The sequence below is a fragment of the Loxodonta africana genome, chromosome 4 (assembly GCF_030014295.1).
Source record: "Loxodonta africana isolate mLoxAfr1 chromosome 4, mLoxAfr1.hap2, whole genome shotgun sequence".
Taxonomy (NCBI): domain Eukaryota; kingdom Metazoa; phylum Chordata; class Mammalia; order Proboscidea; family Elephantidae; genus Loxodonta; species Loxodonta africana.
In genome coordinates this window covers 351,980-378,691 of record NC_087345.1, presented here as the reverse complement: position 1 = coordinate 378,691, position 26,712 = coordinate 351,980, and the positions used below count along the sequence as shown (strand labels likewise).

The window sequence follows — 26,712 nt, the reverse complement described above, 5'->3', positions numbered from 1 at the left end:
GCCTAGGTCTCCGAACTGGAGGGCAGAGGTTGCTAGACATATTCTCTCTTTCCATCCACCTTCCTGCTCCCTCCCCCCATCCGCCGGAGCATCCAGGGTGGGCACCTTCCTTGGGCCCCCCCATCCACCTGGACCACATGCCCCATGGTGGCTGCCCCCAACCTCCCTTTATGCCTTGCCTAAGTCGATCCAGTGCCGTGGCTCTGCTGGAGTGGAAGAAAAGGGCTGGGCTTTGGCAGGTCCCCCAGCCCTTGTGTTCCCTTGGACGAGTCTGGTCCCACATCCCACCGCCTGGCTCTGCGCCCTGCAGGATGGAGCTGGGAGGCCTGAGGGCATCCATCAGTCTGTGCGGAGAATGCTAGGCTGGGATGCAGAGCTACCTGACTTGAGGCCACTGCCCAGCTGGACAGAGCTCTGGCTGGCCACTCCATAGCAGGGAAGGGGCTACTTTGACCACTAGACACATGGTTTGGCACAAAAGACACCTTTATTGGTTTACAGATCCAAATACCTATTCCGCCTCTTTTTTCAGCAAGTCAGCCTCATTCCTTGCCTCTTGGGGACTCCAGACCCAGACCCTCATGAGGGGACCAGAGGAGAAGGGGCTCCTGCCTGCCAGCTGCAAGGTTTGTCCAGGGAAGGGCTGTGATGGGGCTGCTGGGCCATGGGCCGCTCCCTGGGCTCATTGCTGAGACTAAGGAATATATGGGAGGCATGGGGGTGACAAGTGATCCTTGAAGCCACAGGGAGCCAGGGTCACCCAGGAGAGCCTCATGGGTGGGGGGCAGCACGCCAATCTGCGTCTGCCCCAGCAGTGTTGGTTAAGGCACTCGTGGCTAGCCGTGTGCTGCTGAGGGGAGGCCTGCGCTGCTGGGGGACCCTCCCTGCCCCCTTGGGGACACCCATCTCAACGAAGCACAGCTACTTCTTTCGCCGGGGGGTCCGTGCCCCGCTGCTGCAGCTGTCAGGGGTGGGGTTGGCCTGTTCACTGGCAGCTCCTGGCTCCTTCTTGGAGGCTGTCCTGTGTTTCTCCTCCCTGCCGGTGGGTGGGGAGTGGGCAGATAGCAGGCCCTGGACCACCCTGATGGCCCCTATGGCCACAAGGAGGCCCCAGAGCAGGGCGGGGGCCCCCACGGAAGATAGCTGGGTCCGCACCCAGTGCAGGGCCTGGGGCAGAGAGCTGCTGGTGCTGCGGGGTCGCGGTGGGCTCCTATCCTGTCATGGGGGGGAACACAGTGAGGGTGGTCCAGGGAGGGCAGTCACCTGAGCCCCCCCAGCCAACTGACACCTCCTACCTGAAGCCCAAACTGTGTGAGGAGTGTGTCCAGCGTGGGGTCCCCCAGCGCCACGGGCGGGAAGAACTGCTCTACCCACTGGCGGCGCCACCACCGGCTGCAGCAGGTCTGGCGGTCAGTGCATGTCTAGACCCAGGCCCCCCCACCCGCCTGGTGCACCAACCTACCCCTGTTCCCCAGGCTGTGAGAACCAATACTTGTAGCGCTGGGCGCGAATGTAGGTGGGCGGCTGTTTGTGGAAGGGGTACCTGGTGAGATCATCCTGTATCAGGCGGATCACTGTGGGATGGAGAGCCTGGCTCAGCCTTGGCCGCCCCGTATCCCCACCAGTGACTGGCCGACTGGCTGTCCTCCTTCACATCCCTGCGCTCTTTCCATGCCGGCCCCACCTGCACATCACCCCCATCTAGCACCACCCCCTCTCCATCCCATCCCACCCCTCCCTCCAACCTTCCCTCACCCTGGCCCGGCCCCCCCTCACCAGGGTCCTGGCCCTGCAGCAGTCGGAGGACCAGGCCAGTGAACCAGGGGCTGTGTGTGTGTGGCCCCAGTGCCGCAAACCACATCTGCCAGTCGAGGCGTGGCTGGTGAGGTGCCACGATGGGCGGAGGCCGGCTCATGTTCCCAGGCTTGTACATAAACTCAATTTCCTGCCAGATGGTGCCACAGTCAGTGGCCAGCTGGGTCCATGCCCACTCGGCCACCCACCGTGAGGCCCACCTGCAGGGGCTTACTGTCCAGTGGTTTCCATCGTAGCTGCCCTCCAGTACTACCTCGGGCCGCCCACCCAGACCGGTCATCTGGCGGAAGAGGCCATAGGAGTTGGCCAGCTGTAGGTGCTCCACGGCGCCAAAGAGGCGATGGGCCCCGGTCCAGAGGCGCCCATGGGTGCCCGGCTCCATGTAGGAGTAGGGTACCTGAAGACAGATGAACAGAGACTCAGTGCGGCTCTGAGCACCCGCAGTGCACCCCAGCTTCCCCACGCCCTCCTCCCCTAGCTACCCACCAGGCTGACAGTGAATAAGGCCACTGTGGCCGTGCCAAAGACGGACAGCTGGACCGCAGACCAGAGCTTCCACAGCCACCCGCGCACCTGTGTCCACCTGGGGGGAACTAAGGGTGGTCAGGCCTATGGGCATACCGCTGTCACCTCTACCTCCCTGACTCTGGCCCATGTACCTCCAGAGTGCAGCCAGCAGCTCCCAGGCAAGGGAGGCCCCACCAAGCCACATGGTGGGCAGGGTCACTGTCTTCAGCCACTGGGAGAACTGGTGAAAAGTGAAGTCTGTGGGGAAGGGGGAGTCGGGGGCAGGTGTGAGGACGGGTGTGAGGGGAGCAGCCCACCCTCCCTCCCAGCCAGTGCTCACTGGTTCTAGAGTGGATGGTACGTTGTTCCCAGTCCACTTCCAGGCTGAAGTAGTGAGCAGTGCCATAGGCCAGCAGCCCGTAGACAGCCAGCTCCAGCAGCAGGGCCAGCATGGTCAGAAGGGCCCTGGGCCAGGCTATGGGGAGGACAGTCATGGTTGACTGGGGATGGGGGTGGGCGGGCCATGGGGGAGCTAGAGCCGGGGCCACAGGGGGGAACTTACAGGCAGGCATCTTTTTGCGGCGGCTGCGGTCCCGCTCAACACCTAGATGCTTGTCATCCAGCAAGGCAGTGCAGAGCACCAGGGTGAGCAGGTTGAAGAAGTTGTAGTTGCCTGTGATGATGATCAAGACTTGCAGCAGGACCTAGGGGGGTCTGCACTCAGAGTTTCTGAAAGCCGTCCCTGGAGCCCTTCAAAGCCTGCTGCGCCTGGCCCCACCACAAGCACCCTGACCACATCTGTCTTGGTCTCCACTGCAGACAGCCCTCCCTGTTGTGGCTTGGGAGCACACCCCTCACCATCCCCCAGCTCGTTTCCGCCTCATCTGCCCTCAGCCAGTGCTTGACTCTTCCACAGTTCTCGTGACCTCAGCACATGGCAAGTGGTCCTTCCCCACCTGGCTCCTGCTGACCTAGACACCGATATCCTCAACATGGCTGTAATCCTCCCATTGCGGGCCTACCCCTCCACACCCCTATTCTTTGCCATTGCTGCTTCCTGCCTGGAAGTGCTGAGCAGAGCTGAGCCCTGCTTGGGTCTCCAAAGCTGAGCCCCACCCACCTGGGAGTAGAAGGCTGCCAAGCGCAGGCGGCGGAGTGGGGAGAAGAACAGAGGTGGCACCGCAATCTCGATGAGGAAGGTAGCTGCCACGCTGAGCCTGTGCAGCCAGACAGGCAGGTGGTGGGCGAACCAGGCAGCGGGTGTGGGCAGGCACTGTGTCTCGTAGTGGTATGTGAGGGCTGCAGGGTGGGGGGGCAGACAATCAGGGCCAGCTGGAGCTCCCAGATCACCCCGGTTCCAGGCCAGGATCCTCACCGGTGAGCCCCCACCACGCGGGGCAGCGGCTGGTCAGCTTGACCACACCCGAAGCGAACATGAGCCGGAACAGCAGCCAGCGCACTAGCCAGAAGGGGAGGTCTTCGTGGGGCGCAGCTCCCGTCAGCCTGCCCTGGGAGTCCTGCTTGCGAACCGGGGGCTGCCTCAGCGGGGCCACCAGCACAGCCAGGAAGCCAGTCTCCAGAAGCAGGGAATCCCTATTGGAGAGAAAAGAGTACAAAGGGCCCCCCTCACCAGTCGCTGCCCTCAAAGGGGCCTCCTGCAGAGTGAGACACACTTGCCCAGCCCTCCTGCAGCCCGAGCCCGGAGCCACTCACCACTGGAAATAGAGGAACACCTGGCCCACCTGCAGGGAGAGGGGCTGTCAGGGGGCAAAGGGGTGTGTCTGGGCACCGGGCAGGGCAGAGATGTGGGGGCGGGGAACAGGGGGTGGCCCCACTTGCCTGGCAGGCCGACAGATAGGCAGCCCAGAGCAGCAGGTAGGTGAGGCGGTGGCGCAGTGGGCGGAGCAGCACAGCGCCCACAGCCAGCAGCGTGCCCAGCAGGCTCAGCAGCTCCAGGCCCTGGGCAGTGTCCAGCCCCAGCCTTGGCACCTCCCACAGGAGCGTCGGCATCTCCCACAGCTGCTGCCAGCGCCCCTTGCCCTGTGGCCGCAGCATCCTCCGAGCCGGCAGGATGCCCTCAGCACCATATAGGCCTGTGAGAGGGCACATCAGGGCCGGGGCACCGTCTTTGCAGGCTAGGTCCCCCACCCCAGGTCAGGGTCTGCAGAACCCTCCACTCAAACCTGCAGATCCCACCCCCCAGGACCCAGAGCGCCTACCTGACATCCTAGGTCGGGAAGTCCCACCCTGCAGAGCCCAGCTCCCCTCCCCTCCTGGTCAGAGCCCTCCCCTTCTACCTGCCCTACCACGTCTGGGCAGAGGCTTCTCCCGCCCACGTCAGTTCTGCCCCCCCCCCCCCCCCCCCGCCTCAAATCAGAACCCGGAACCACGTGGAAAGCAGACCATTGCTCTCACGTCCGCCCCCAGCATCCCCGCGGCCCGCAGGATACGGACCGCCGCCCCCACCCCACGCACTAAGGCCCGAACCTCACTCCTGTCCCCCGCCCCCAGACAGCAGAGGGTCAGGCCAGGCGAGGAGCGGACGCGAGGCCCCGAGCGCGGATCGGGGGGTGTCCCGCCCTCGGCACCCTCACCCGGGATCTGCTTGTAGAAGGAAGCAAAGGCGAACATGAAGACGGCGGCCACGCCCTGGAGGAAGAGCTGCCGCGGGAGCCTGGAGGCCGCCATGTCCGCTACGCGGCCCGCTGGAGACGAGCCAGCCAAGGCCGCTAGGCCGCCAGGCCCCGCCCCGCCCGACAGGCCCCGCCCCGCCCGACAGGCCCCGCCCCGCCCGGCAGGCCCCGCCCCGCCCGGCAGGCCCCGCCCCACCCGCCAGGCCCCGTCCCGCCCACCGGGCCCCGCCCCGAGCCTCCAGGCTCCGCCCCGCCCCAGCACGCGGAGGGAAACTGCAAGCCCCGTCCCTTTGCTGGTTCCGCCCCGCCCCGCCTCGACGCCTGCCCCACCTCCAGCGCGCGCCGCGGCTTTCCTCCCTCCCCCGCCTTGCCTCGCGTGACGTCATAGGTCTGCGCGCGGCGACGCGTGCGACGTATTCTCCTGGGCGGGAACAGCAAAATGGCGCCAGAACTGGTGGCGGGCTGAGGGCACTGGTCGGTCCCCTTCGGAAGCCGATCCTGCGGTCCCGGCCCGCTCTTGCCGCGCGCCCGGCCCCTCCCGGACATGGAGGACGTAGAGGCGCGCTTTGCCCATCTCCTGCAGCCCATCCGGGACCTCACCAAGAACTGGGAGGTGGACGTGGCGGCCCAGCTGGGCGAGTATCTGGAGGAGGTAAGGGCGGCGGGGGAGTGGCGCGGCGTGAGCCTCCAGGTCGGCGGCCCTCCGGCGCCCCGGCTTCGCTCGTCCCCAGGCTCCTTACTGCTTCCTTTTCCCAACCGCATCATTGCCTCCCGAAGTCACCTTCTCGTGAGGTTCGCCAGGAGTCGTAATTGCAGGTCGCTGGTCTTTAGTGAGCCGTGAAGTCGATTTCGTGAGTTGTGACAAGCAGTTTTCTCAGATGAAATAGAGCAGACTAGAAACTATTAAAGTTCATTTTGTTTTAGTTATTGTGTGCATATTTGTGTATGTGTATGTGAGAGAGAAACTTGGATCACTGTGCAAAAGGGTTTCTTGCAGTGGGTTTCCAGACCGCTTTCCAGCCACTGCCATGTTCATCCTGCCAGCATTAATCGTTCTTCCGTGTTTGACAGCCGTGCCTACCCTTTAACATCAAGTCAATTCGGATCCATAGCGACCCTATAGGACAGAGTAGAGCTGCCCCATAGGGTTTCCAAGGCTGTAATCTTTTTTTTTTTTAATCTTTACGGAAGCAGACTGCCACGTCTCCTGCGGAGAGGCTGGTGGGTTAGAATGACCGACCTTTCAGTTAGCAGTGCCACCTCCACTAAGGAGCCGCCGGCTCCACTTTTGCACCTCCCTCTCCTCAGCCCACCCAGCCTGGCTTCCCCTACACTTAAACAGCTCTTTTCTTGATCAACAACGACTTTCATTGTACCAAATCCAAGGGACGCTAAAAGTGTTAGCTTACTCCAGCGGCAGCCTTTTTTGGAGTTGATGGCTCCCTTTTACTTGAAAGGGTGTCTTTTTTTGGGTTCCTTGACAGGGCATTCTGATTTCCTTCTTATGCCACTGGCTCCTTTTTTCTCCTGTCTAATCGCTCCTCAGGGCAAGGGCCAGCCATATTTTGGCACTTCCGCCCTTAAACAATCTCATTTATTTCCACGATTTTAAAAAACATCTGCATCATTTTAACTCCGAAATTTATATCTCCACCCAGATCTTTCTTCTGAATCTATTTTTGTGTTTCTAGCTGCTCATATGACATTCCGCTGATTTGTCACATAAATATTTAAGGTATTTAAAGTGCAATTCTTCATTTTTCTGCTCAAACCTCAGTCATTGATTTCAGTAAATGGCACCACTGTTCAACCAGCTACTGAAAGTGAAAGGTAAGAGCTGTTCAGGTGAAACCCCATGCAGTGCACCCCGTTTATCCATGGATTCTGTCTCCTATACCACCAGAGTATTGCTTGAATTCACCTGCTCTCCATTTTCACTGGTCCAGGCCACCAGCATCTCTGAATCATGTGAAATCTTCCCAGCAGCTCCTTACCTCTGCCTTTGACCCCCCGCAATCCATGTTCCATCCAGCAGCAAGTGTGGCTCTTAGAAAATAAAATCCAGCTACATCACCTTGCTGCTTAAAGCCCATCCCTGCTTTCCGCTGCACTTGGAATATAACCCAAATTCCTCCCTGTGGCTTCCAGGCCCCTCTGGGTCTGGCCCTGCTACCTTTCTAGCCTCATCTTAGGCCATTCTCTGCCTTACTCTTTCATGTCAGTCAACCTGACACCTTCTAGCTTCTTCCTGCCTGAGGGCCTTCATATGTTGTGCTCTAACTAAGGAACAATCTTTCCCCAGTTCTTTGTATGACTAATTTTTTCTCATCTTTAGATTTCAGCTTCAGTGCCAGCTGACAACTATCTAATAAAGTTCAGTCTCCCAGGGTACCTTATGCATGTACCTTATGCATTTTAGAGTACTTTTTGTGATCTGCTCTTTAACTTATTTACTTGTTTGTGGTCTGTATCTATCCTGGTGTGTAAGTTCTGTGAGGGCAGGGGCCACGTCTTTGCCCTCTTCTCTCTGCCTTATTGAATGCCTGGCTCACAGTAGGAGTGGAATAAATATTTGTTGTGTGAACACTGATCTGGTGAGTGATCTTCTCTGCCCTGACATTCAGCCTGCTGAGAAAATGTGGAGAACTGTGCCAGGTGGAGCTACTGTGGATTCAGGTTTCCACACTGAGCAAGGCCTTGGTGACACCTGGTAAATCTGCTTCCTCCTGCTGCCCTCCTGCCTGTTTCTGTGCTCACAAACCTCTGGCCCTGATGTCATGATCTCCAGCCTCTAGTTTTGCCTTTTTCCTTCTTTTTACCTTCCACATAGTTAACAGAATGTTCTTTTTTGACATGCCATGTTGCTGTCCTGTTTCATCCATTTATTTATTCGGTGCCTGTAACCACCAGCTTCATAAGGCAGGAGGTGAATCATTATCAGCCTCAGTGCCCCGAGGCTGATTGTTACGAGGTGGAGGTCAGACATGCCACCTCTCTCCTTGCGGCACTCTCTGCTTCTCTGCTGGGTTTGATGATTCGCTGCAAGGGTCACGCAGAACTCAGAGACCATTATTAGGGTTTATTAGGGAAGTAACAGGTTTCAATTCAGGGTCAGGAATGACTCAAGATACAGCTCTTCAAGATCAGGACAACCTCTTCTCACCTGTACCCACTGGCAGGCCTCTCTTTGGTCCTTGGCCTCTCGGACCCTTGCCTTAGCCTCTGCCCTGCTCAGGCAAGTGTTACAAAGCCCTCTTAGCTCTGCCAATAAGTACCGGGGGGCACCCTACTCCGCCAGCAAGCTTCACCCTGAAGGTGTTCAGCTCTCTCACTCCGTGGGTCAGCAAGCCTAGCTCCGCCAATAAGTGCCTGGGGCATCCCACTCCATCAGGAACCTTTCTGTGTGAAGGCGCTCAGCTCTCTTGCTCCATGGGTCGGCACACCCGCTGTAACCGCCTTGCTCTGTGGGCCAGGAAGCCCACCACACCGTCTCTTGCTGGTCTCCTGCTACTGCTGCGGCCGTTTCTCTGCTGCTGCCTCTCACTGTCTTGCACCATCTCTGGTGTTACAGCTCTCTCTCTCTCTGTCTTGGGTCTAGGGGGTTCTCAGCAGAGGGACTCCAGGTCCAAAGGATGTGCTCCCATCCTGTCATTCTTGGTGGTAGTCAGGTCCCCTCTTTCTGCTTATGGGATGGCTCATTTTAAGCCTAGCGGGATGGCAAAACTGACCAACTCCCTCATTAGGGTTCCATACACCTTCTTTGCATGGTCCCATACCCCCTGCCAAGGGTGCCATGCCCTATTATTGCATTATTATCAAGCTATCCAGTCCTCTTGGTGGGACACAAGCACCTTATTTGCACAGCCCCATTCAGCCATTTGGTGGGAGTTACAAGACCATGATGAGAAAGGCCATGTAAAACTGATCCGCTGTAGTGTGGCGTTGTTCAGTGTCTAGCTGTGTTAGACCCTAGGGAATAGTGGGAAGCAGACCAGACAACAGCTCCTGCTTTAATAGGACCCCCAGTCGGTGGGGAAGATGAGTCTTAAAGAAGTAGCCACACGGTGTTGTAGTTAGTGCTTGTTTGTGCTCTGTGCATATGAGCTCATTTAATCCTCACGAAACCCCTACTGGTGTAGGTGGTTCTTCCCCTTCTCACAGATGAGGAAGACGAGGCATGGGAAAGTTAGCCATGCCCAGTCACGACTGGCAAGGGGCAGAGCAGAGTCTGTGTTCCCAGCCACTGCACAGCACCTTCGTATAGTCACAGGCTACACGTTCTGAAAGAAACGTTTGAGGTTCCATGAAGAGTTTGACTGGGGATCTCTCTCTTTTATGATGAAACCAGCTGCCTAGTTAAGTGAGCTGAAGAAGATTCCAGGCAGAGGGACAGGTGTGGGAAGGTTCTAAGCAGGCCTGCGTGGTCACATGGCTCTGTTTAGAATTTGGGGTTTTCCATTAGGGTTCTGAGGGCACGTTGTGGTCCACTTTAGGACAAGTGCTGGCTAGAGTGCTGAGCATAGGCAAGGGAAGAGAGGGTAGGAGAGCCCTGTTGGATTCTGTGGTCCAGGCCAGAGTAGAGCTGGCTGGGCAAGAGCAGGGCTGTCACCCAGAGCAGAGTGCCATGGTCAGGGTACAGGCACAGCAGGACATTGACAAGGAACTGGGACAGGTGGGATCAGGAGGTGAGAAGGAGTTAGACTCCAGGGTTTCTGGGCAGGTGGTTTGTGTCAGAGGTTATCTGGACTTCAGCGTGGACTTGTTTAGTATGAATTCCCATTAAGACATCCAATGGACATCTGAAGTGGGCGCTGGACTTGTGGGTTTAGCGCAGAAGGGAAGTCCAAACTGGAGCTGTATTTGGGAGCCATCGGAAGCGTAGACAGGTGGTGTAGGTGCTCCAGCCTGCCACCCTGCGGGCCCTTCCCCGTGTCCTGATGCTGTGCTTCCCCCACAATGGCGCTCCTCTGTCCTCCTTCCCCCTGACCCTACACACTCCTCTCTCCCCTCAAGAGTCAGTAGAAGCGTCTTCCCTTTGGTGGCATCTTCCCAGGCTTTCCCCCTTCTTTGTGATGCTGTGTTTGAATAGTATTTGTTCTCCTAAGCAGCTGTACCCTTCTTGGCTCACTGCCCTTGCATGGTGGCCACTCTTCCTGCCGGGCTGTCTCCCTTCGTTTGTTTGGCAAATGTCCATTTTTTAGGCTGAGCTCTGACATCACTACTTGACATGTTCATCAGATATTTATTGATACCAGTGTCAGGCTCCAAACCTGGGGCTGGAATTTAAAGCAGCTCCCAGCCCAGTGAGGGGACAAGAGGCAGGGGACGGCTCCAGTGTGTGAGCCTACCCTGGTGGAGTGATGGAGCCGTGCAAGGGTGCCCAGAGCTGGGTCTGCGTCTGCGGGAGCAAGTGGGGGGGGGGGCTGCAGAATCTTTCACATTAGAGCAGAGTTGGGGGTACCTGTGTCTGGGGGATAGCTGGGGGAAGGTGCCCTATGGCAAAGCAAGGGCAGAAAGGCTTGAGGAAATACCAGGGAGCCTTCAGAGTGCCCATCACAGAGAGGTGCACAGTGGAGGGCCAGCTTGGGGGGACAGTGAGTCAGGCCTGGAGATGGAGGGTCAGGAACACATCTTGGTGGAGCCATCCAGTAAGCAGCAGGAGAGGGTCCTGGAGGTGAGGTCTGAGAATCATGAGTGCAAGCCTGGCAGTCTGGTAGATGGGTGGTGGATTCACAGGTGAGCAGATGAGTCATGAAGAGAGGAGGGCCAAGGCAAGCCCTGGGCGCTAATGTTTCTGGGTGAGCAGGGGAACAAGGGCTTAGAGAAGGCCGGCGTGGTGGAAGGGGAAGGAAGATAACCTACCAGAAGTGTCTCCTGGGTTCTCTGCTCCAAGGATGGAGACCCTGTTGTTCTACGTCTGTGTTCCCTACCCCCGGGGTTTCTCTTTTCTTAGGGTGGGGGGTCTGTGTGCTGGAGACTGTTAGGGTGGGGCTCTGACTTGGGGGAGTGTCATAGAACGCCCTCCCCGTGCCTCACAGGAATGTGAGTGGCTCTGGCCATTTGGTAGACAGTCAACTCTGGGAGCCTCCCTTTTAAATACGCTAGGTCCCAGAGATTACAGGAAGTAGGTGAATGACAAAAAAGGTGAACACACAGTGGAGTCAGATCTGTCAGGGGAGGGGTGGTCTGCTCTCCATCCAGCGCTGTCAGAATCACTAGGGGGTGCTGCAGAAGAGGATGGGGTGCTGCAGAGGGGGAGAGGAAAGGCTGCAGAGGGAGCAGGGGGCTGCAGAGAGGCAGGGGCTGCAGATGGAGGGGGTGCTGCAGAGGGGGAGAGGGAAGGCTGCAGAGGGAGCAGGGGGCTGCAGAGGGAGCAGGGGCCTGCAGATGGGGGGGCTGCAGAGAGGAGGGGGTGAGGGGGGCTGCCGAGGGGAAGAGGGGGGAGGAGAGGGGGGCACTGCAGGGGAAGCCACACTAGCATGGGGCTCCTGCCCACCCCTGCGGATGTCTTGCAGCTGGACCAGATCTGCATTTCTTTTGATGAAGGCAAGACTACGATGAACTTCATTGAGGCAGCGCTGCTGATCCAGGGCTCTGCCTGTGTCTACAGTAAGAAGGTGAGCCTGCGCTGGGATGGGCTGGGATGTGCGGCAGGCCAGGGGCTTGTCCTCCTCTGACCTGACCTCCCAGCATCCCAGCCTCCACTCCCGAGTCCTTGTAACACTAAAGAGCAAGCTTGGATTTAAAATGGCTTCATGTGGCCAAGAAGAGAGGGTGCGTGTGTTGTTGGCGCCGTTACTGCCTGTACGAGTAACACCTAAGGCAAGGGTATACAGCACATAGGGTGGCACCTGTGCGCCCTGCTCTGTCATCCGGCAGTCTCGTCGTGGCATCTCAAAGGCCCGAGCCCCTTCCCCCTACTCAGTGGGTCCTCCTATTCTAGACAGGAAACAAGGTTGTGGCTGGAGCTGCCTCGGTGCCAGCAGAGACTCACAGGGGCTGCTGTGGAGGTGGCATGAGGCCTGAGGGGGCAGGAGAACAGCAGGAGCTGACCTCGGGCTCCTGGTGGGAGGGGCAAGGAGGGTGGGCGTGGCTGTGAGGGGCGCTGCCAGTGAGGGAGTGCACTGGGGGAGCCAGGGCTGGACTGAGTCTGCCTTCAGAAGGCCTCACTGGTTGCTGTGTGCAGTGGTGGTGGGAGGGGCGGGGGCCTCCAGCCATCAGTAATTAGCTGGAGATGCTGGTTCGATTTCAGATGTAGTTTCGGCAGTAGAATTGGTAGGACTTGTGCTCAGGGTCTTGGAGATAAGGCCAGGCCTCTGGGTGCGCACAGTCCTGGTATAGGAGGCCCCAGGGACTAGGGTGGGGTGGCTGGAGTGGGCCCGCTCTTCTGCCTCCTCACTTGTGCTCTGGCGGCAGGTGGAGTACCTCTACTCGCTGGTCTACCAGGCCCTCGACTTCATCTCTGGCAAGAAGTGAGTACTGTGGGTGATACTGGAGGTGGTGACTGGGGAGGCCCCATGCCTCCTCTGAAGCCCACACAAGGACCCTCTTTCCCAGACAGGCGAAGCAGCTCTCCTCGGTGCAGGAGGACGGGGCTGCTGGGGCTGCTGGCTCTGGGGCCCCCCAAGAGCCAGAGGATGAGGTGAGGCATCTTGGCGGGTGGCCCTGCCTGACGCTGCAGCTCCTGGCTCTGGGTGCGTCCATGACTCATTTTTCTCATAGTTCCTGTCCCTGGATGAGCTGCCTGATGCCCGGGCCTGTGTGGACCTGAAGAACAGCCAGGCTTCCAGTGTAAGCAGCCCCTCAGGGCTCTCCTGGGGTGTCTTGCTGTTGGGAGGGGTGCTGGACAGTGTGGGCTCCCTGCCTCAGGGCCTGAGGGACAGACACATTGCTCACACCAGCCCCTGGTCTCCGCGCAGGAAGTGGTCATTGTGCCCCTCATGCCTATGGCCCTGGTGGCCCCGGACGAGGTGGAGAAGAACAGCCACCCTCTGTACAGGTATGGGCCCAAGCCAGGCGGTTGGGCGGGCTGCCTGAGAAGGTCTCTACAGCAGGTGTGTTTTTGCTAGCACAGCTGTCAGGGGGAGGTCTTGGCCAGCCGGAAGGATTTTAGGATGAACACATGCACCCCCCACCCCAGAGGGGCCTTCATGCTGGAACCTGTGGGCATGTGCCCCCAGGAGACACTGCTGCAGAGGACCCAGAAAGGTGAGGGGCTGGACATGGGGTCTTGGAGTGGACTGCACTGTCCGTTTCCCCATGCCTGCCTTCCCCAGGGAGGGAGCCCCTGAGGCATCGATCCCAGCTATCACCTGGGACAGGTGACCTCACTCCCTCCCCAGGCCTTCTGCTCTACTCTGGATGGGTTGTTGGGCCTTGTCCCATGTCCCCCTGACCTTGACTGTAAGCTGGCAGGGTCAGAACTGGCCTCAGTTGGGGTACCTGACACATGGGACCTGCTTAGTTCTGTGACAGCAGGGTGAACATCTGTGGGAGGGGCTGGGCTGACCCTGCCCTGCGCCCCATCTCTGCAGACACCGGGAGGGCTGAGGAGCAGCCACTGGAAGTCTCTGTGTGCAGGAGTCCTGCCCCGGCGCCCTGCTTCTCCCCGGAGCCAGGTGAGAACATCCCAGTGGGGCAGGGCCGTGGTGCTCAGTGGGGGCTGCACCCCCAGTTTAATAGAGGAACACTTGCCAAGAAACAGACAAACCATACAAGTGTGAAGACCAGTATTTATAATGCAGACTTAATGATCTCTAGGCTCTAATTAGAGGACCTGAGAGTCTGGTCTCCTGGTGTCTGGCCAAGGGCAGCTGGGCACCCCCACCTCTCCCCAGGGGCAGCCCCTTCCTTCACAGTTTGGGTCTTTAGGTTCCTTGGGGCTGAGGGTCTTGCTCTCCTGCCCTGCACTCTCCAGAAGGCCTGATGCCTGGAGGTGGGGGGGATGACAGGGATGACGACGAGGAGGACCAGGCAGCGGCAGAGCTCCCAGAGGCCGTGGTCCCCGAGATCCCTCTGGAGCCGAGCCCACAGCAGGTAGGACCCCACTGAGGCCCGAGAGCCCAGGTGAGTGCACCCTGAGACAGGATGAGGCAGGTGGAGCTGCCCTGAGTTCATATGGGGAGTGGCTGTGCTCCCCAGCTGGGTAGCCTCTGCCCTTCTTGGCCCCTCAACTGCAGGGAGTGGGGGGGCTTTGCCCGGAAGCCCAGTCTTCTCCACTGGCCCAGACGTGGTCCTGTACCAGCCCTCTGCTGCGACCCCACACCTCACACCCTCCCTGGGCACAGCATTTACTCCCCTGGAGGGTGGTTGGTGTTTGAGGTTTTGAGCTTTGCAGAGCTCACAGCCTCCTTGGAGGGCAGCTGGTACCCCTGGCCAGCTCCCCTATGATCAGGCTGGCCAGAAAGGGACAGGCCTTGGAGGCCTGTGCCTCCTCAACTCCCCCAGGGTTGGCTGTGCTTGAGACATGGCTGAGGAAAGCCCTTCTGCTCTCTTACTGAAAATGCTGAAGTGTAAAGGAGAAAAATGTGAACGTTTGCTAGTTATGGTTGGTAGACACGTTTCATGTTTCCATAAGTACTGTACTACCACGAGTCCACTAGTGTATAAACGGGCCTCCTAGAGTTTTCTGGAGCTCTGGCGGCACCGTGGTTAAGAGCTACCGCGAGCTACAGCTGCGAACCAAAAGGTTGGCAGTTCCAACCCACTAGCCGCTCCTTGGAAACCTTATGGAGTTCTTTTCTGTCCTATGGGGTCACAATGAGTCAAAATGGACTCGACGGACTCGACGGCAATGGGTTTGTTTTTTTTAAGGGTTTCTTAGATTTTTTGTTTTACTTTTTACACTTTAGTCCTTGAACTACTTGGATTTCCTGCCCCAGAATAAAGCTGCTGGATGCCAGCAGGCCAAGGGCTCAGGGCCTGGGGTGGAGGAGTGAGGCAGGCTATGTGGGTGTCTCTGCAGAGTGTCGACCTGCCCCGGAAGTACATGCTGCGTGAGCGAGCGGAGGCCCCTGTGCCCATGTCCCGGCTGAAGGTGTGTGAGGACCCCCGCCCTCCCTTCACGTGCTGTTGCTGTGCTCACCTGGCTTGCCTCCCCCCCTGCTGGCCAGCCTCTCAGCACCTCAGGTCCTTCGCACTTGTCTTCTCCTCCTCCTCCTCCAAGGAGTGCTCTTCCCTCAGATTAGAGCCCCCTCCTGCACAGTGTGGGGTACCTTCTCCCACATGCCCCCCAGCGTCTGCTTGTGCTCTGTGCTCAAAAGGCCCTGGACCCCTGGCAGAGCCTGGACCCCTTCGACTCCCTGGACTCTAAGCCCTTCAAGAAAGGTAATAGGGGTGGAGGTGAGCTGTGTCCCAGCTGGTATCTGGTGGGGACTGCCTTCCCTCACTCGCTTCTAGGGGAGGAGGGGTGGGAGCAAGGATCATGTAATCTTAGGCTTCGCAGTCACTGCCCAAGGTCACCTCCTGAGGTTGCCAGGGCCCTGCAGTTCAGCTCCAGGACAGTGTCCCTGTTTTCCCCCAGGTAGGCCCTTCTCTGTGCCCCCCTGCGTGGAGGAAGCTCCAGGACAGAAGCGCAAGAGGAAGCGTGCCACCAAGCTGCAAGACTTCCACCAGTGGTACCTAGCCGCTTGTGAGTAGGTGCAGTGGTTCTGAGGGGCCGGGGAGGTGGGTGAGGCCATTGCTGAGGGGAGGGAGGCAGCAGGGCCTTGGCCAGAGTCCTGCTGACTGTGCTTTCCCAGATGCCGACCATGCTGACAGCAGGAGGCTGCGGAGGAAGGGCCCATCCTTCACAGGTGAGGCTGGGGTCCAGCAGGCAGGCAGTCCTGAGGGGTGACAGCCATTCCCTCTGCTGCTTGCCTGGCTGGGGTGGACAGGGTTGGCCTGAAAGACACAGGAGCCCCTCTGCCCGAGGCCTCTGTCCACAGACATGGAAGTTCTGTACTGGAGACACGTGAAGGAGCAGCTGGAGACCCTCCGGAAGCTGCAGAGGAGGGAGGCGAGTACCATCCACTCTGGCCGTGGTCAGCCCACACAGCCCCGCATGCCCAGTGGGCCCTGGGTGGGAGATTGTGGCACCCCTCACAGATGCCTCCTCTGGACAGACGGGTGAGCAGTGGCTGCCAAGGGCTGAGGAGGGGCTGTGGCCTGAGGAGGAGGAGCGGCTGGAAGACTCCCTAGAGCACCTTGGGGAAGCAGGTGGGTGCCTGCTTGCTGGGTGGGATGGGGCGCAGCTCCCCTGCCTGGCTGGTGGGGCCTCCTGCTCACAGCCTTCCTGTTTCCCAGGTGATTTTCTGGAGCCTGAGGACTACTTGGAGCCTGAGGGGACAAGGCCTGGGGAAGCTGATGACCTAGGTCGGTCTGGGAGTGGGCAGCTAGCCAGGAGGGCAGTGAGGGGCTCTGGAGTTCACCCCAGCTCACAGTTGTCCTTCTCCCAGATGCAGCAGCCAGGCCCCCGTCTCTGAGCTACGAGGAGCTGGTTCAAAGGAACGTGGTAGGTCTGGGTCAGAGCTAGTAGGAACAGAGTGCCCAGGACCCTGCACAGAAGGCCGTAATCTCCATCTGTTTCCCCAGGAACTCTTCATAGCCACCTCCCAGAAGTTTGTCCAGGAGACGGAGCTGAGCCAGCGCATCCGAGACTGGGAGGACACCATCCAGCCCCTGCTCCAGGAGCAGGTCAGTGGGCGCTGTGGGTCTATAGGAGCATGTCCCCTCCCCAGAGGCAGCTCCTGGTTAAGGCCTGGAGCCTCCTGCCCACTTGGGCTCTGGGGGTGCCTGTCCCAGGGCTGGCCCTGCCCTGTGGACAGCATGACCCTCTCCCTGACACAGGAGCAGCACACGCCCTTTGACATCCACACTTACGGGGATCAGCTAGTCTCACAGTTCAGCCAGCTCAACGAGTGGTGTCCCTTTGCCAAGCTAGTGGCTGGCCAGCCTGCCTTCGAGGTGTGTCGCTCCATGCTGGCCTCCCTGCAGCTGGTGAGTAGCCCTGGGGTGGGGTGGGGGTAAGGGGTGGTGATCCCAGGACCCTGCCTGACACCTCTTCCTCTCAGGCCAATGACTACACGGTGGAGATTGCCCAGCAGCCAGGGCTGGAGGCTGCCGTGGACACCATGTCCCTGCGCCTGCTCACACACCAGCGGGCCTACAAGCGCTTCCAGACCTACGAAGCCCCCTCGATGGCCCAGCCCTGATGAGACACTCAGCCGGGGTGGGTGGGGCTGCCAGCTTCCTTGCCCCATGTGTGCTGGGACACAGAGCACCTGCTTCTTGGCTGGCCCGGCATAATAAAGTAACATTACCATCCCATCTACCCACCACAACAATCTTAAAACCCTTGTGCAGAGAGAAAGACTGCCCAGTGCTGCCCCCTGACAGGTGACCAGCTCGGGCCCTTCCTGTCCTGCCTCCACTAGCTGCTCTTTTCCAGACCACACACACACTGCTCCCTGGCTCCCGTTTAATGACACACAGGAGATGCAGCTCAGTTGAGAACGCTACGGAATACAGCCATGTGGCGTCGCACACTGTCTGCGATCTGCTCGGCCGACCTGCCCCGGCCATAGTAGTCGGTGAAGAGACCATCAGGGTTGAGCAGGTAGATGGCAATGGAGTGGTCCACGATGTAGTCCTGGTCCTCATCCTTGGGACCAGGACTATAGTATACACGGTAGTTGCGACTAGCCTGGGCTACCTGCTCGGTGGAGCCAGTCAGACCCAGCAGCCGTGGATGGAAGTCCTGCACATAGCGGGCCATGGCTGGCACATCGTCCCGCTCTGGGTCCACAGTGACGAAGATGGGCTGCATGGGTGGCAGGCTGGGGTCGGCCTCCAGCTGCTGCACCACCTGTACCAACTTCTCCAGCTCATCGGGGCAGATGTCAGGGCAGTGGGTGAAACCAAAGTACATCAGGACCCACTGACCCCGGAAATCGGCTTTGCAGCGGGCCTGGCCCCTGTGGTCCAACAGGCTAAAGTCACCCTGGCCCACGGCCGCCTGGCGCAGGGCCTCTGTCCGCTGTTGCTGCCGCCACCGCTCCTTCTCGGCCCGAGCAGCCAGCCAGGCCCCTCCGAGCCCTGCCCCAAATAGGGCCGTGATAAGCAGCCTTGTCCGCAGCCCAGGGCCCTGGGTCCGGCTGTGCCCTCCTGTTCCTGCAGGGCCCTGCCCTGACAAGAGCCAGGGCCTCAGATGCAGGGCCTTGCCTCCAGGAGCTCCAGGAGGGGCTGGGGCCAGCAGCTTGAGCCGGGAAAGCCCATGCCAAGCCTTGGGTGCCCGAGCTGGCAGCAGCATGGATCTGACACACCTGTAAAAGAACAAGGGTGTCAGGAACCTGAAAGAGAACAAGAAGTTGCTTTGGTCCACAACTGCCCGTCTAGAGAGGCCTCGCCACTCAACGTGAAGGACCTACCCAACAGTCAAGGTTAGCCACCGCCCGAGAATGTGCCCCAGGTATTGTCCCACACTTACAGTGCTCACCTCTGAAACCTCTGCATCTGACCTGCTCTAACCTGATAGCCTCTGTTGGCCTCGTTCCACCTGCCCACCGTCTGGTCCTGCTGCTGTCCTGTGCCCGCCCCCTGGCACAGCCTAGCCAGCCGCTTGCCTTCTGCCTGCACCTCAGAGCCGAGCATCCTGTCGCCTGAGAATGGAAGGCATCCCAGTACGATCATCTCCTGGGTTTCCGAGTATGCTTATCTACCTGTAATAAACCCCACTTCTTGGAAGGAAGTGAATGAGTCTCTAGCCTGCAACCCCAAAGACTAACCCAGCTCTCAGCCTTGATGCAGCCCGGCAGCGGCCCCTCCAACCCGCCTGAGTAGTGTGAGTCGGCCCAGCCCGGCTGACGCCCTCCACGGCCACCTCTCCTGTCCCGGTAGTCGGGTCCTGCCTCACCGGCTTCCGCTGGCGACCAAGCCCGCCCTCTGCCGCCGAGGTTTCCCGACGGCACCCGCGTCCGCAGGCGCCTCGCCGACCGGGCGGCCCCGCCCTTGCGCGCCCCGTTCCCGAAGCGGAGCCGGGACCCCGAGCAGCAGTGCGCGCTGGACCTAAGTCGGGGCTGCTCTCGGGAAAGCAGGCCTCGGGGGGGCCAGGCCCCGCGCCTGCAGACCCCGCGCCTGCAGCCCCTCCCCCGGCTCCCGCCCCGGGGACGGCGCGCGCGGTCGGCCGGCCACGTCCGAGGACTGGGGCGCCCTCGCCGCGCGCACAGGCCAAGAGCCCCGGCCCGGAGCCAGCCCCGCGCCCCTTCCCCGGCGGCCGCGCGCAGACCTCGCAGCAGGAAGGGGCTGTGGGCAGCCGGTCGCGGCCGCGTCAGCAGGACGAGGCCTCGGGAGGACCCAGCACCGCGCGGCCGTCTCGCCGTCCCCGAAGCCCCCACGCGGCTCGGCGGGGGTCGCCGGGCTCCTACGGGTGCCACGCTCGACGCCCAAGCGCATGCGTCAACGGCGCCGCGCAGGCGCAGGCGGGCGCGGCGGCTGGCAGGCTCAGCATTGCGCATGTGCAAAACGGTCGCCGGCGGGAGGAGGGGCCGCCGCAGGGCACGTGTCGGGTCGTGACGGCCTCGCTTGGACCCCATCCTCCCCTCGCCCCGCCCCTCACGTCCCCGCCCCTCCCCCCGCGCGCCGGGCATCGACCGCGACAAGGGACGCGGTCACGGGGTCGCGGCTCTCGAACTTTATTGCTGCGGCTCCCCGGGAGCGCGCGCGGGCGGCGGCAGGACTAACTCCGCGAACGGCGATGGCGCGGCGAAGGGCGCGCGGCCCGAGAGCACGAGCGCCCCCTGCAGGGCGCGGCGCTGGCCGTCGCTGAGCGCGGGCCCGTCCCGGTGCACGCGGAGCCAGGGCGTCCCTGCGGGTGGGCGCGCCGGCGGGGTTAGCGGCGGGGCGCGCGGGGAGGCGGCCGGGGCCGGCGGCGGGCGGACGGGGGCCGGGGCAAGCTCACCGCGGCGCAGCCTCTGGCCCACGCCCACCAGCAGCTCGGCGCCCACGGCGGGCCGGAGGGGCTCCCCAGCGTGGCTGCGTCCGGCCCCGAGCTCGTGCAGTACAAGCGCCAGCGGCAGCGCCCGGATGAGCTCCACGGTGCCTGCGGGGAGAGGGCGCTGGGCGGGCCGGGGCGCCGCGGCGGGGAGCTGGGCTCGGAGAGGGACGGGGTCCCCGCAGCGCGCAGGAATCCCCGGAGAGCGGCTAGGCTCGGGGAGGTGGGGGCAAGGTAGGTTGGGGTCTTTGGGGAGACGTCGGGGGTCCCCGAGACGGGCTGGGCCCCGGGAGGGCCGGGCGGGCGGGGGTCCCCGGCCCCTCCCGCGCTCACCGTCGGCGGCCGCGCGCAGCTCCTCCTGCTCCCGGGCGCGGGGCAGAAGCTTTCGGCGCCGCGCTGGGGTCCCGGAGCACAGGCCTCGAGCCAGGTCCTCGTCCACGCCCTGCGCCGCGAGCATCCGCTGGAAGCGGTCCCGGGCGGAGCCGTCGTCCAGTACCGCGGCCACCCGGGCTGCGCCCTCCTCCTGGCTTTGCGCGCGTCCGCTGAGCCAGAGCAGGGCGCCCCCTGCGGACGGCAGGGTTAGGTGCGGCGGGGCCCAGGGCTCGGGTCGGGGCGGCTCTGACCCTGGAGGCCGCGCAGCTCACCTAGTCGGGTGACCAGGTCCCGCAGGTCTGGGGGCCCGGCGCCGTCCATGCAAAGCAGCGCCTCCTCTACCTCCAGCGTGTGGCCCACGCTTCGGCCCAGAGGGGTGTCCATGGAGGTCAGGGCGGCCGCAACCCGAAGCCCCAGGCCTGCCCCCACTTCCACCTGTGGAGACACGTTGAAGGTGGACTCCGTCTGGCAAGGACCCAGCTCACCAAACTCTGAAAAGTGTGCTCCGACAACGGGCTGCTCCTTGGTCCTGGCCCTCAGGAGCTGAGGGGTCAGGGAACGCTGAGAGGGAGACACCTCGAGCAGCATCTGCCTAACCTGGCAGGGTCCTGGCCTGGGGCGGCAGAAGGGAGTGGCAGAGGGTATAGGGGAGGCCTGGGCCAGACATGGCTGTGAGTGGACAGGCTGACCGGGCCGCAGAGCACAGGTTTGAGTGGATGGTGGGCCTACATGAGGAGACTAACCCCACAGATAGTCTCCACACCACACATGGAGACCCCACAGAAGGGCTGCACTACACCGAACCCCCCAAAGTGAGGCAACACCTCACAGTCTCCGGTGGGCACAGGTGCTCACCAGAGTCTTTGCCAGCTCCCGGGCCTGGACCTCACTGGGGAAGATTGCAGCACCCCCGAACTTCACATCCACCACCAGAGCCATGAGTCCTTCCACTGCCTTCTTACTGAGGATGGAGGCTGGGGGGATGGAGAGCTTGGGAGGGGGTCATTGCCCCCAGGATGTAGGGATGATGACTCAGGTCAGGGGTCAGTCAGGGGCCCTGGGCATTGGGGGTCCCCAGTGGGCCAAACCGTAGATCACCCTCGGTGAATTGAGGGTCAAGCATTCTGTGATGCAGGGGCCCTGGTCCGGGCCCTGGTAGGGGTCTAGGCACATTATGAAGGTCAGAGCACTTGTGATGGGAAGGTGGCTGACCCCAGGGGTTGAGTGTAGGTCACCTGGTTTGGGGGAGGCAGGCTCTGGAATCAGGTTGCCTGTGATGAAGGGACCCTAATTTTGATTGCCACCTGTGGTGAGAGGACCCTGACTCTGGAGGTCGGAGGTCAGAGATCTACAATCTGCAGGAGGCCAACCCTGGGGTCTGAGGTCAGGTCACCTGTGACAAGGGGCAGGCTATCCACAGTGGCGGTCACATCCCTGGCTGCATACAGGATTCCGTCTGCAGGAACCAGCTTCTCACTCTGGCTCACGATACAGCAGCCCACTTGCTCCAGGAGCTCTTGCATCTGGTCAGCCCCCCCCCCAACATTAGGACTCTGATGACTCCATCACTGACCCTGACCAACTGTTCATCAGCAACCTTGACATATGTCCAAAACCATGACCAGTGACCATCAGTGACCCATAAGCAATTGTGATAAATTCTCATCAATGACTCTGATCAATGTCCTATGGCTCATAGATTGAAAAACGGCCAATTGGCGATTTTGACCAATTCTCCATTAACGACCCTGATCGAGATCCACTGATTACCATCCATGGCTCACGAATTTAGATCAATATACTCATTAGTGGCCCTGATTAATGGCGCATCATCGGCCCAGCAGTCACTCAGGGTAACGTTCCACCTATAACCTCAATCAACAACTGTTCCTCCCTTCCCCCTACCTGCTCTGGGCTTTGGATGACAGTGAATCCAGGAATAGACTCCAGCTTATCCAGGGTGCCCCCCGTGTGCCCAAGACCACGTCCGCTGATCATTGGCACCTGGTGGGCAGGGATGCTGAGCACACCTGCACAGTGCCCCACCTCTAGCGTGCCCCTGGTTAGGACTTCAGCGGGAGTTAGGACGAATTTATTAAGCAGTTGTGCTAGGTGCCCAAGGAATGGAAAAGAGATTGTCCTGGGTCGGGGGTGGGGTGGGTGGTCATTGGGGTAGGAGGCTGGTACCTGTCCTTAGGGGGCACAAACCTGGTGGACTGATGGAGAGAATCCAGCCCTTTTCAGGCCCCATCCTATCTAGCGTACTAAGAAGAGGGGTTCTTGGTCCTGTCCTATGGGGTCTAGCCTGGGGGACAGAGGGGGTGAGGGAGCCAGGTTCTGGGGCCAGGCTGGGTACTAAAGGGGGGAGAGGCCTGGGTCCTGCCCTTGGGAGTCTGGGCCAGGCTGGGGGTTGGGAGCTGCCGGTGGGTGGGTGGGTTGGGTTGCTGGCTTTCTGGGACCAGAGATTTTGGTCTGGGGAGGAGGTGGCTTCTAACCTTGCAGCCACAGGCAGCCAGGGCAGGTGCCAGGACCAGGCTGACCTTGTCACCCACGCCCCCTGTGGAATGTTTGTCCACGAGCTGCCCCTGCCAGGCCTCTGGCCACTCCAGCCGCTGCCCCGATTCGGCCAGGGCCCGGGTCAGCGCTGTGGTCTCCTCCAGGTCCATGCCCCGAAGTCGGATGGCCATGAGCATGGCCCCTAGGTGTAGGGTGGTGTGTGGGCAGCAGGGTGGGGAGGCCCCTGGGGCCCGCATAAAGCCAGTGATCCCGGGGCAGTGACTGTGGTGGGATGCTGTGGAGTCCCCAGGGTGGGCAGTCTCTGCCAACCTGGGGGTCAGAGTCAAGGTCGGAGTGAGGTTGCCCAGCCCTCCTCACGCACCGATCTGCACGGCCTGCGCACTCCCGTCCACCACGGCGCGCACGAATCCCCTAATGTCCGCCTCGCTCAGGCGGCTTCCGTCTCGCTTCAGGCGGATCAGCTCGGGGACCTGCTTCGGCTCGGGAGCGGGGTTAGCAGGGCCCTGACTCCCTCCGCCCGCGAGGAGACCAGGAGGTCGTGGGGTCCCTGGAGCTTCCATCGCTCTAGGCCTGCAGGGGTTCGAGACACACCTGGAACCTGCCACCGCCTTGTGTCGGTGTCTCCGCGGCCACGTGCCCCATCCCGATCCTGCTCACGAGTGTCTCTTGCGTTCACCTCTGTCAGACCCTCTGACCCCTGTTCTTGTCTCTCTTGGTGTCTGTCTCCACTTTTCTGTCTCACAACCTGACCCCCACCCCATACCTGTCCCGCAGTAGCGGCCCGCGCCTGTCCTGCTCCGGATTCCAGCCCAGTGTCTCCCGCCGCGCGCCTGGCCACGGGATCTGGACCGCGGGGTCAGCAGACTCTTGCACCGACCGCGGCAGGGGGCAGGTCGACGTGTGGCCAATGGCTCGAGGCCGCTCTGAGGGTCACGCGGGAGGATCCGGGGCGGAGCGGAGCTCTCGGTGGGTGGGATACCTCCCCTACCCCCCTCGGATGCCGACTGCGCAGGCGCGCACACAGAGGCGGACACGCGGCTGCATGTGACACTTTAAGCAAACATTTGTGGGGCCGCGCCCGCCCGGCGGGTCAGCCATCCACGTCGGTCACCAGCGGAGCCAGGTAGTCGGAGTGCCGGATTCCGAAGCTCCAGCCACGGGGCTTCCGGTGCTGTGGGCGGGAGAGGCCGCTGACCGCGCAGAACCGCCATCTGGCTCTGCGTGCTCCGGACCTCAGACCCTCGGTCCAGGAGCCAAACCCTGAGCTCCCGCCTCTGCCCCCTGCCCCTGAACTCCAGGCCACCTTGTCTACGTTGTAGGCCGCGGGCCCGGGCTTCAAGGTGTTGTCTTCGGGGAGCGAAGTCCGGGCCAGCATCGTGAACTGGGGGGCCCGGGACTTGTAGACACCGGGGTTCACCACGTGGTAGGCGCAGGGGCCCGGGGTCTACGGGAGGGCAGGAGAGCCACTGGGCCTGGCTTCATTCTGCGCAGACCACTAACTCTGCCCTTGCCCTCTAACCCCTCTGTTGACCCCTTACTACAATGAGCCCTCGTGGCACCTTTCCCACCTTGCTGAGGTCCTCGAAGAAGGTGCCCACTGCGCTGCGGCCATAGATTGAGTAAGTTGGAGCCGAGACTTTGCCGATGACGCGGGAGCCCAAGAGTGAGGGCACCGTGTAGGTCCCGGGGCCTAGGGTGGGGCAGTCGTGGGGCCGAGCTGGGGATGAATTCTTGCGAATAGGCCCAGGGTCCCCACAGCCGTCCGAGGGCCGGGTGATCCCAGCGCCTGCAGTGCGCACTCTGAAGGGTGGACCCGGTGCGGGTTCAGGACTGTAGAGAGGAAAGGGGCATTTCCACGGCGCTGGGACCTTCTGGCCTCACCTGGGGTTTGCTGCTCAGGTTGGACGCCCCAGTTTCGAGGAGCGATGGTGTGCCGAGGCGCGCTGGGGTATGCCAAGTTCCCGGCTCTCTCGGGGAAGTATCTGCCTGCGGGGCAGACAGAGGGTGTGGGCCGGAACCGCGTGGGAGGGCCTGGTGGGGACCCGGACTGGGGGAGATTGGACTCAGGATTTCTCAAAGCCACGTGGGAGTCGGGGTACTGGATTTTGACATTTCAGAAAAGGGGGTCCCAAATCTGGGAGGTTACGGTCCCTGAAAGGGGTTAGGGGTTCAGCGGGGGTTCTTGGGCGGGGCTCCCGGGAGGCGGCTCGGAGTTGGGGAGGCCGGGGTCGCAGGGAGCCTGACCCGGTCCAGGAGTGAGGAAGCGCGCCCCGTCGCGTGGGCGACCGTAGATGGAGTAGGAGGGGGAACCGTCGGGGCCGCGCACGGTCATGCGGGCGGGCACTAGGTGGCCAGGCCCGGGGCTGCAGGACTGCTGTTGCGTGGGGAGGCGCGCACCGAAGGTGTAGGCGGGGGCGCGGGGCCGTGACGGGTCGTGGAGGATGTAACCTGCAGGAGTGTCCCAGCGTCAGCGCCGGGTGCGCCTCCCTCCACCCCCTCCGGGGCACAGGGTCCCCACCCGTCTCCCCCTTGCCAGACTTCCCCGCCCCCGGGACACAGACACCCCTCCTCCTCCCCCTCCCCCGGGCATAGTCCGGGTCCTGCATCCCTAACAACCCCCACAGTACAGACTCAAGTCGCCCGCACAGGTCCTTCCCTAGGCCCCAGCCCGCAGACCCCGCACCTCTGGATGCATAGACCCCTCCCACCTCTGGCACAGACCTCCTGCAAGGCCCCCTCCCCCGGTAACCCCCGCCCAGGTACCGGTGTTCGGAGGCAGCTTGTACTTGGGCCCCGGGCCTTTGTAGAGCGCCGCGATGGGCCCGCGGGGTCGGTGTGGCCGCCAAGGGCCGACCCAGACGTCCGAACCCATAGCTCGAAGGGCTGGCACCTGCGGCCCGCGGCACCTGTGGACGGAGGGTTGAGAGCCCCGGCCCTCCACCCCGCATACGCCGCGGAGCTCACCCTCTCCAGTTCCCTCCCGCTTAGCCCGACTACGGGGGCGGGGCCCACCCGGTATCCCAGGCGCCAGGAAAACAAACGGCAGCTTTCCAGGCTTGGTGACGGGGCACGGGGCGGGAACAGAGCTTCAAGGCCATCCCCTGTCTCCTGTCTCCAAAACGAGTTCAGTAGGGTGGATTTCGGGAAGAGAATGCCCCGAGTTTCCGGAGGCCGGGAGATCTAGGGCGTCGGGCGAAGATAGCCTGGGGAGGGGCCGCTTGGGGTACTCGGAGCCCCGGAGAGAAAGCCCTGACGTCCGAATGGATGGACTGACCTGCTCGGATGGCTCCCGGTGCTGGCAGGCAAGGTGGGGTGGTGGTGCTGACAGGCAAGGTGGGGTGGTGACTCTAAGCTGGATTTCCGCCGCCGCCCAACCCTACTCCCAGACCCCATTGTGTCCCCGTCCGCTTCCTGGCAACGGGACTGACCCGCTTTGCGCCCTAACCTGGCTCCGCCCCCACTTCCTGCACCATCTTTGGCGGGGACTCTACCCTGGTTCCATGGCGCTGCTTGGCGTCCTTCAGGCTGGGCCGCAGAGCAGAAGGTTCAGTCTCAACTTTCCTTAGGCTTCAGTTCACCCATTCCAGAATTGAACAGATATGTAGATAAAAAGGATAACCTGGTGGCGTTTTGGTTAAGTGCTATGGCTGCTAACCAAAAGGTCGACAGTTAGAATCCACCAGACGCTCCTTCGAAACTCTATGGGGCAGTTCTACTCAGTCCTATAGAGTCACTATGAGTCGGAATCCATTCAGCCACAACAGGTTTGGTATGGTAGATAAAGTATAAGTTTGAGAATAAAGGAACTGAAAAATTCAGCCAGCAAGCTCAGTTAAATTGATATTTGTTGAGGGAGAACTTTGCATCTCTTTAAGCCCATAGAATATTTGCAAAATTCTC

General features: G+C 61.3%; 5 protein-coding genes across 7 annotated transcripts in view; 1 reads left to right on the top strand and 4 right to left on the bottom strand.

Annotated features, from left to right (window-relative positions):
- Positions 1-468: 468 nt before the first annotated feature.
- LMF2 (lipase maturation factor 2) lies at positions 469-5,046 on the bottom strand. Of its 2 annotated transcripts, none has more exons than XM_064283246.1 (14): positions 4,917-5,046; positions 4,162-4,415; positions 4,036-4,064; positions 3,698-3,915; positions 3,443-3,621; positions 2,885-3,026; positions 2,663-2,797; positions 2,475-2,580; positions 2,302-2,398; positions 2,030-2,212; positions 1,777-1,945; positions 1,463-1,574; positions 1,296-1,392; positions 469-1,215 (listed from the first exon to the last, which is right to left on the bottom strand). In XM_064283246.1, the coding sequence occupies exons 1-14, from the start codon at positions 5,008-5,010 to the stop codon at positions 922-924; spliced, it is 2,109 nt and encodes a 702-aa protein (XP_064139316.1). In that variant the 5' UTR covers positions 5,011-5,046; the 3' UTR covers positions 469-921. The 2 variants fall into 2 exon arrangements, with proteins under 2 accessions (XP_064139316.1, XP_064139317.1); XM_064283247.1 differs by having other exon boundaries at positions 469-1,210.
- A 328-nt stretch (positions 5,047-5,374) lies between these two features.
- NCAPH2 (non-SMC condensin II complex subunit H2) lies at positions 5,375-17,345 on the top strand. Its single transcript, XM_010602324.3, has 20 exons — positions 5,375-5,607; positions 11,471-11,572; positions 12,372-12,427; positions 12,513-12,597; positions 12,678-12,746; positions 12,875-12,954; positions 13,030-13,163; positions 13,490-13,573; positions 13,873-13,991; positions 14,920-14,991; positions 15,218-15,281; positions 15,478-15,585; positions 15,695-15,748; positions 15,881-15,951; positions 16,058-16,151; positions 16,239-16,307; positions 16,391-16,446; positions 16,527-16,628; positions 16,782-16,931; positions 17,006-17,345. Exons 1-20 carry the CDS (start codon positions 5,500-5,502, stop codon positions 17,144-17,146), a joined length of 1,818 nt encoding a protein of 605 aa, XP_010600626.2. The 5' UTR covers positions 5,375-5,499; the 3' UTR covers positions 17,147-17,345.
- Positions 17,346-17,395: 50 nt separating this feature from the next.
- Positions 17,396-19,347, bottom strand: LOC100654386 (protein SCO2 homolog, mitochondrial). 2 transcript variants are annotated; one of them, XM_064283244.1, is made up of 2 exons: positions 19,219-19,347; positions 17,396-18,256 (listed from the first exon to the last, which is right to left on the bottom strand). In XM_064283244.1, the coding sequence occupies exon 2, from the start codon at positions 18,241-18,243 to the stop codon at positions 17,437-17,439; it is 807 nt and encodes a 268-aa protein (XP_064139314.1). In that variant the 5' UTR covers positions 18,244-18,256; positions 19,219-19,347; the 3' UTR covers positions 17,396-17,436. The 2 variants fall into 2 exon arrangements, with proteins under 2 accessions (XP_064139314.1, XP_064139315.1); XM_064283245.1 differs by lacking the exon at positions 19,219-19,347 and adding an exon at positions 18,719-18,902.
- A 277-nt stretch (positions 19,348-19,624) lies between these two features.
- TYMP (thymidine phosphorylase) lies at positions 19,625-23,758 on the bottom strand. The gene is made up of 7 exons (XM_064283222.1): positions 23,174-23,758; positions 22,791-22,993; positions 22,201-22,299; positions 21,689-21,818; positions 21,151-21,269; positions 20,568-20,730; positions 19,625-20,487 (listed from the first exon to the last, which is right to left on the bottom strand). Exons 1-7 carry the CDS (start codon positions 23,370-23,372, stop codon positions 19,625-19,627), a joined length of 1,776 nt encoding a protein of 591 aa, XP_064139292.1. The 5' UTR covers positions 23,373-23,758.
- CIMAP1B (ciliary microtubule associated protein 1B) overlaps positions 23,377-26,712 on the bottom strand; it is a 36,441-nt gene continuing 33,105 nt past the window's right edge. The window contains exons 2-11 of the mRNA XM_064283221.1: positions 26,258-26,337; positions 25,968-26,133; positions 25,576-25,718; positions 25,057-25,260; positions 24,694-24,798; positions 24,381-24,502; positions 24,097-24,256; positions 23,908-23,988; positions 23,576-23,735; positions 23,377-23,461 (exon numbers count right to left, since the gene is read on the bottom strand). Of these exons, the coding sequence (XP_064139291.1) occupies positions 23,377-23,461; positions 23,576-23,735; positions 23,908-23,988; positions 24,097-24,256; positions 24,381-24,502; positions 24,694-24,798; positions 25,057-25,260; positions 25,576-25,718; positions 25,968-26,133; positions 26,258-26,337 (1,306 nt within the window). The remainder of the gene's footprint in view (positions 23,462-23,575; positions 23,736-23,907; positions 23,989-24,096; positions 24,257-24,380; positions 24,503-24,693; positions 24,799-25,056; positions 25,261-25,575; positions 25,719-25,967; positions 26,134-26,257; positions 26,338-26,712) is intronic.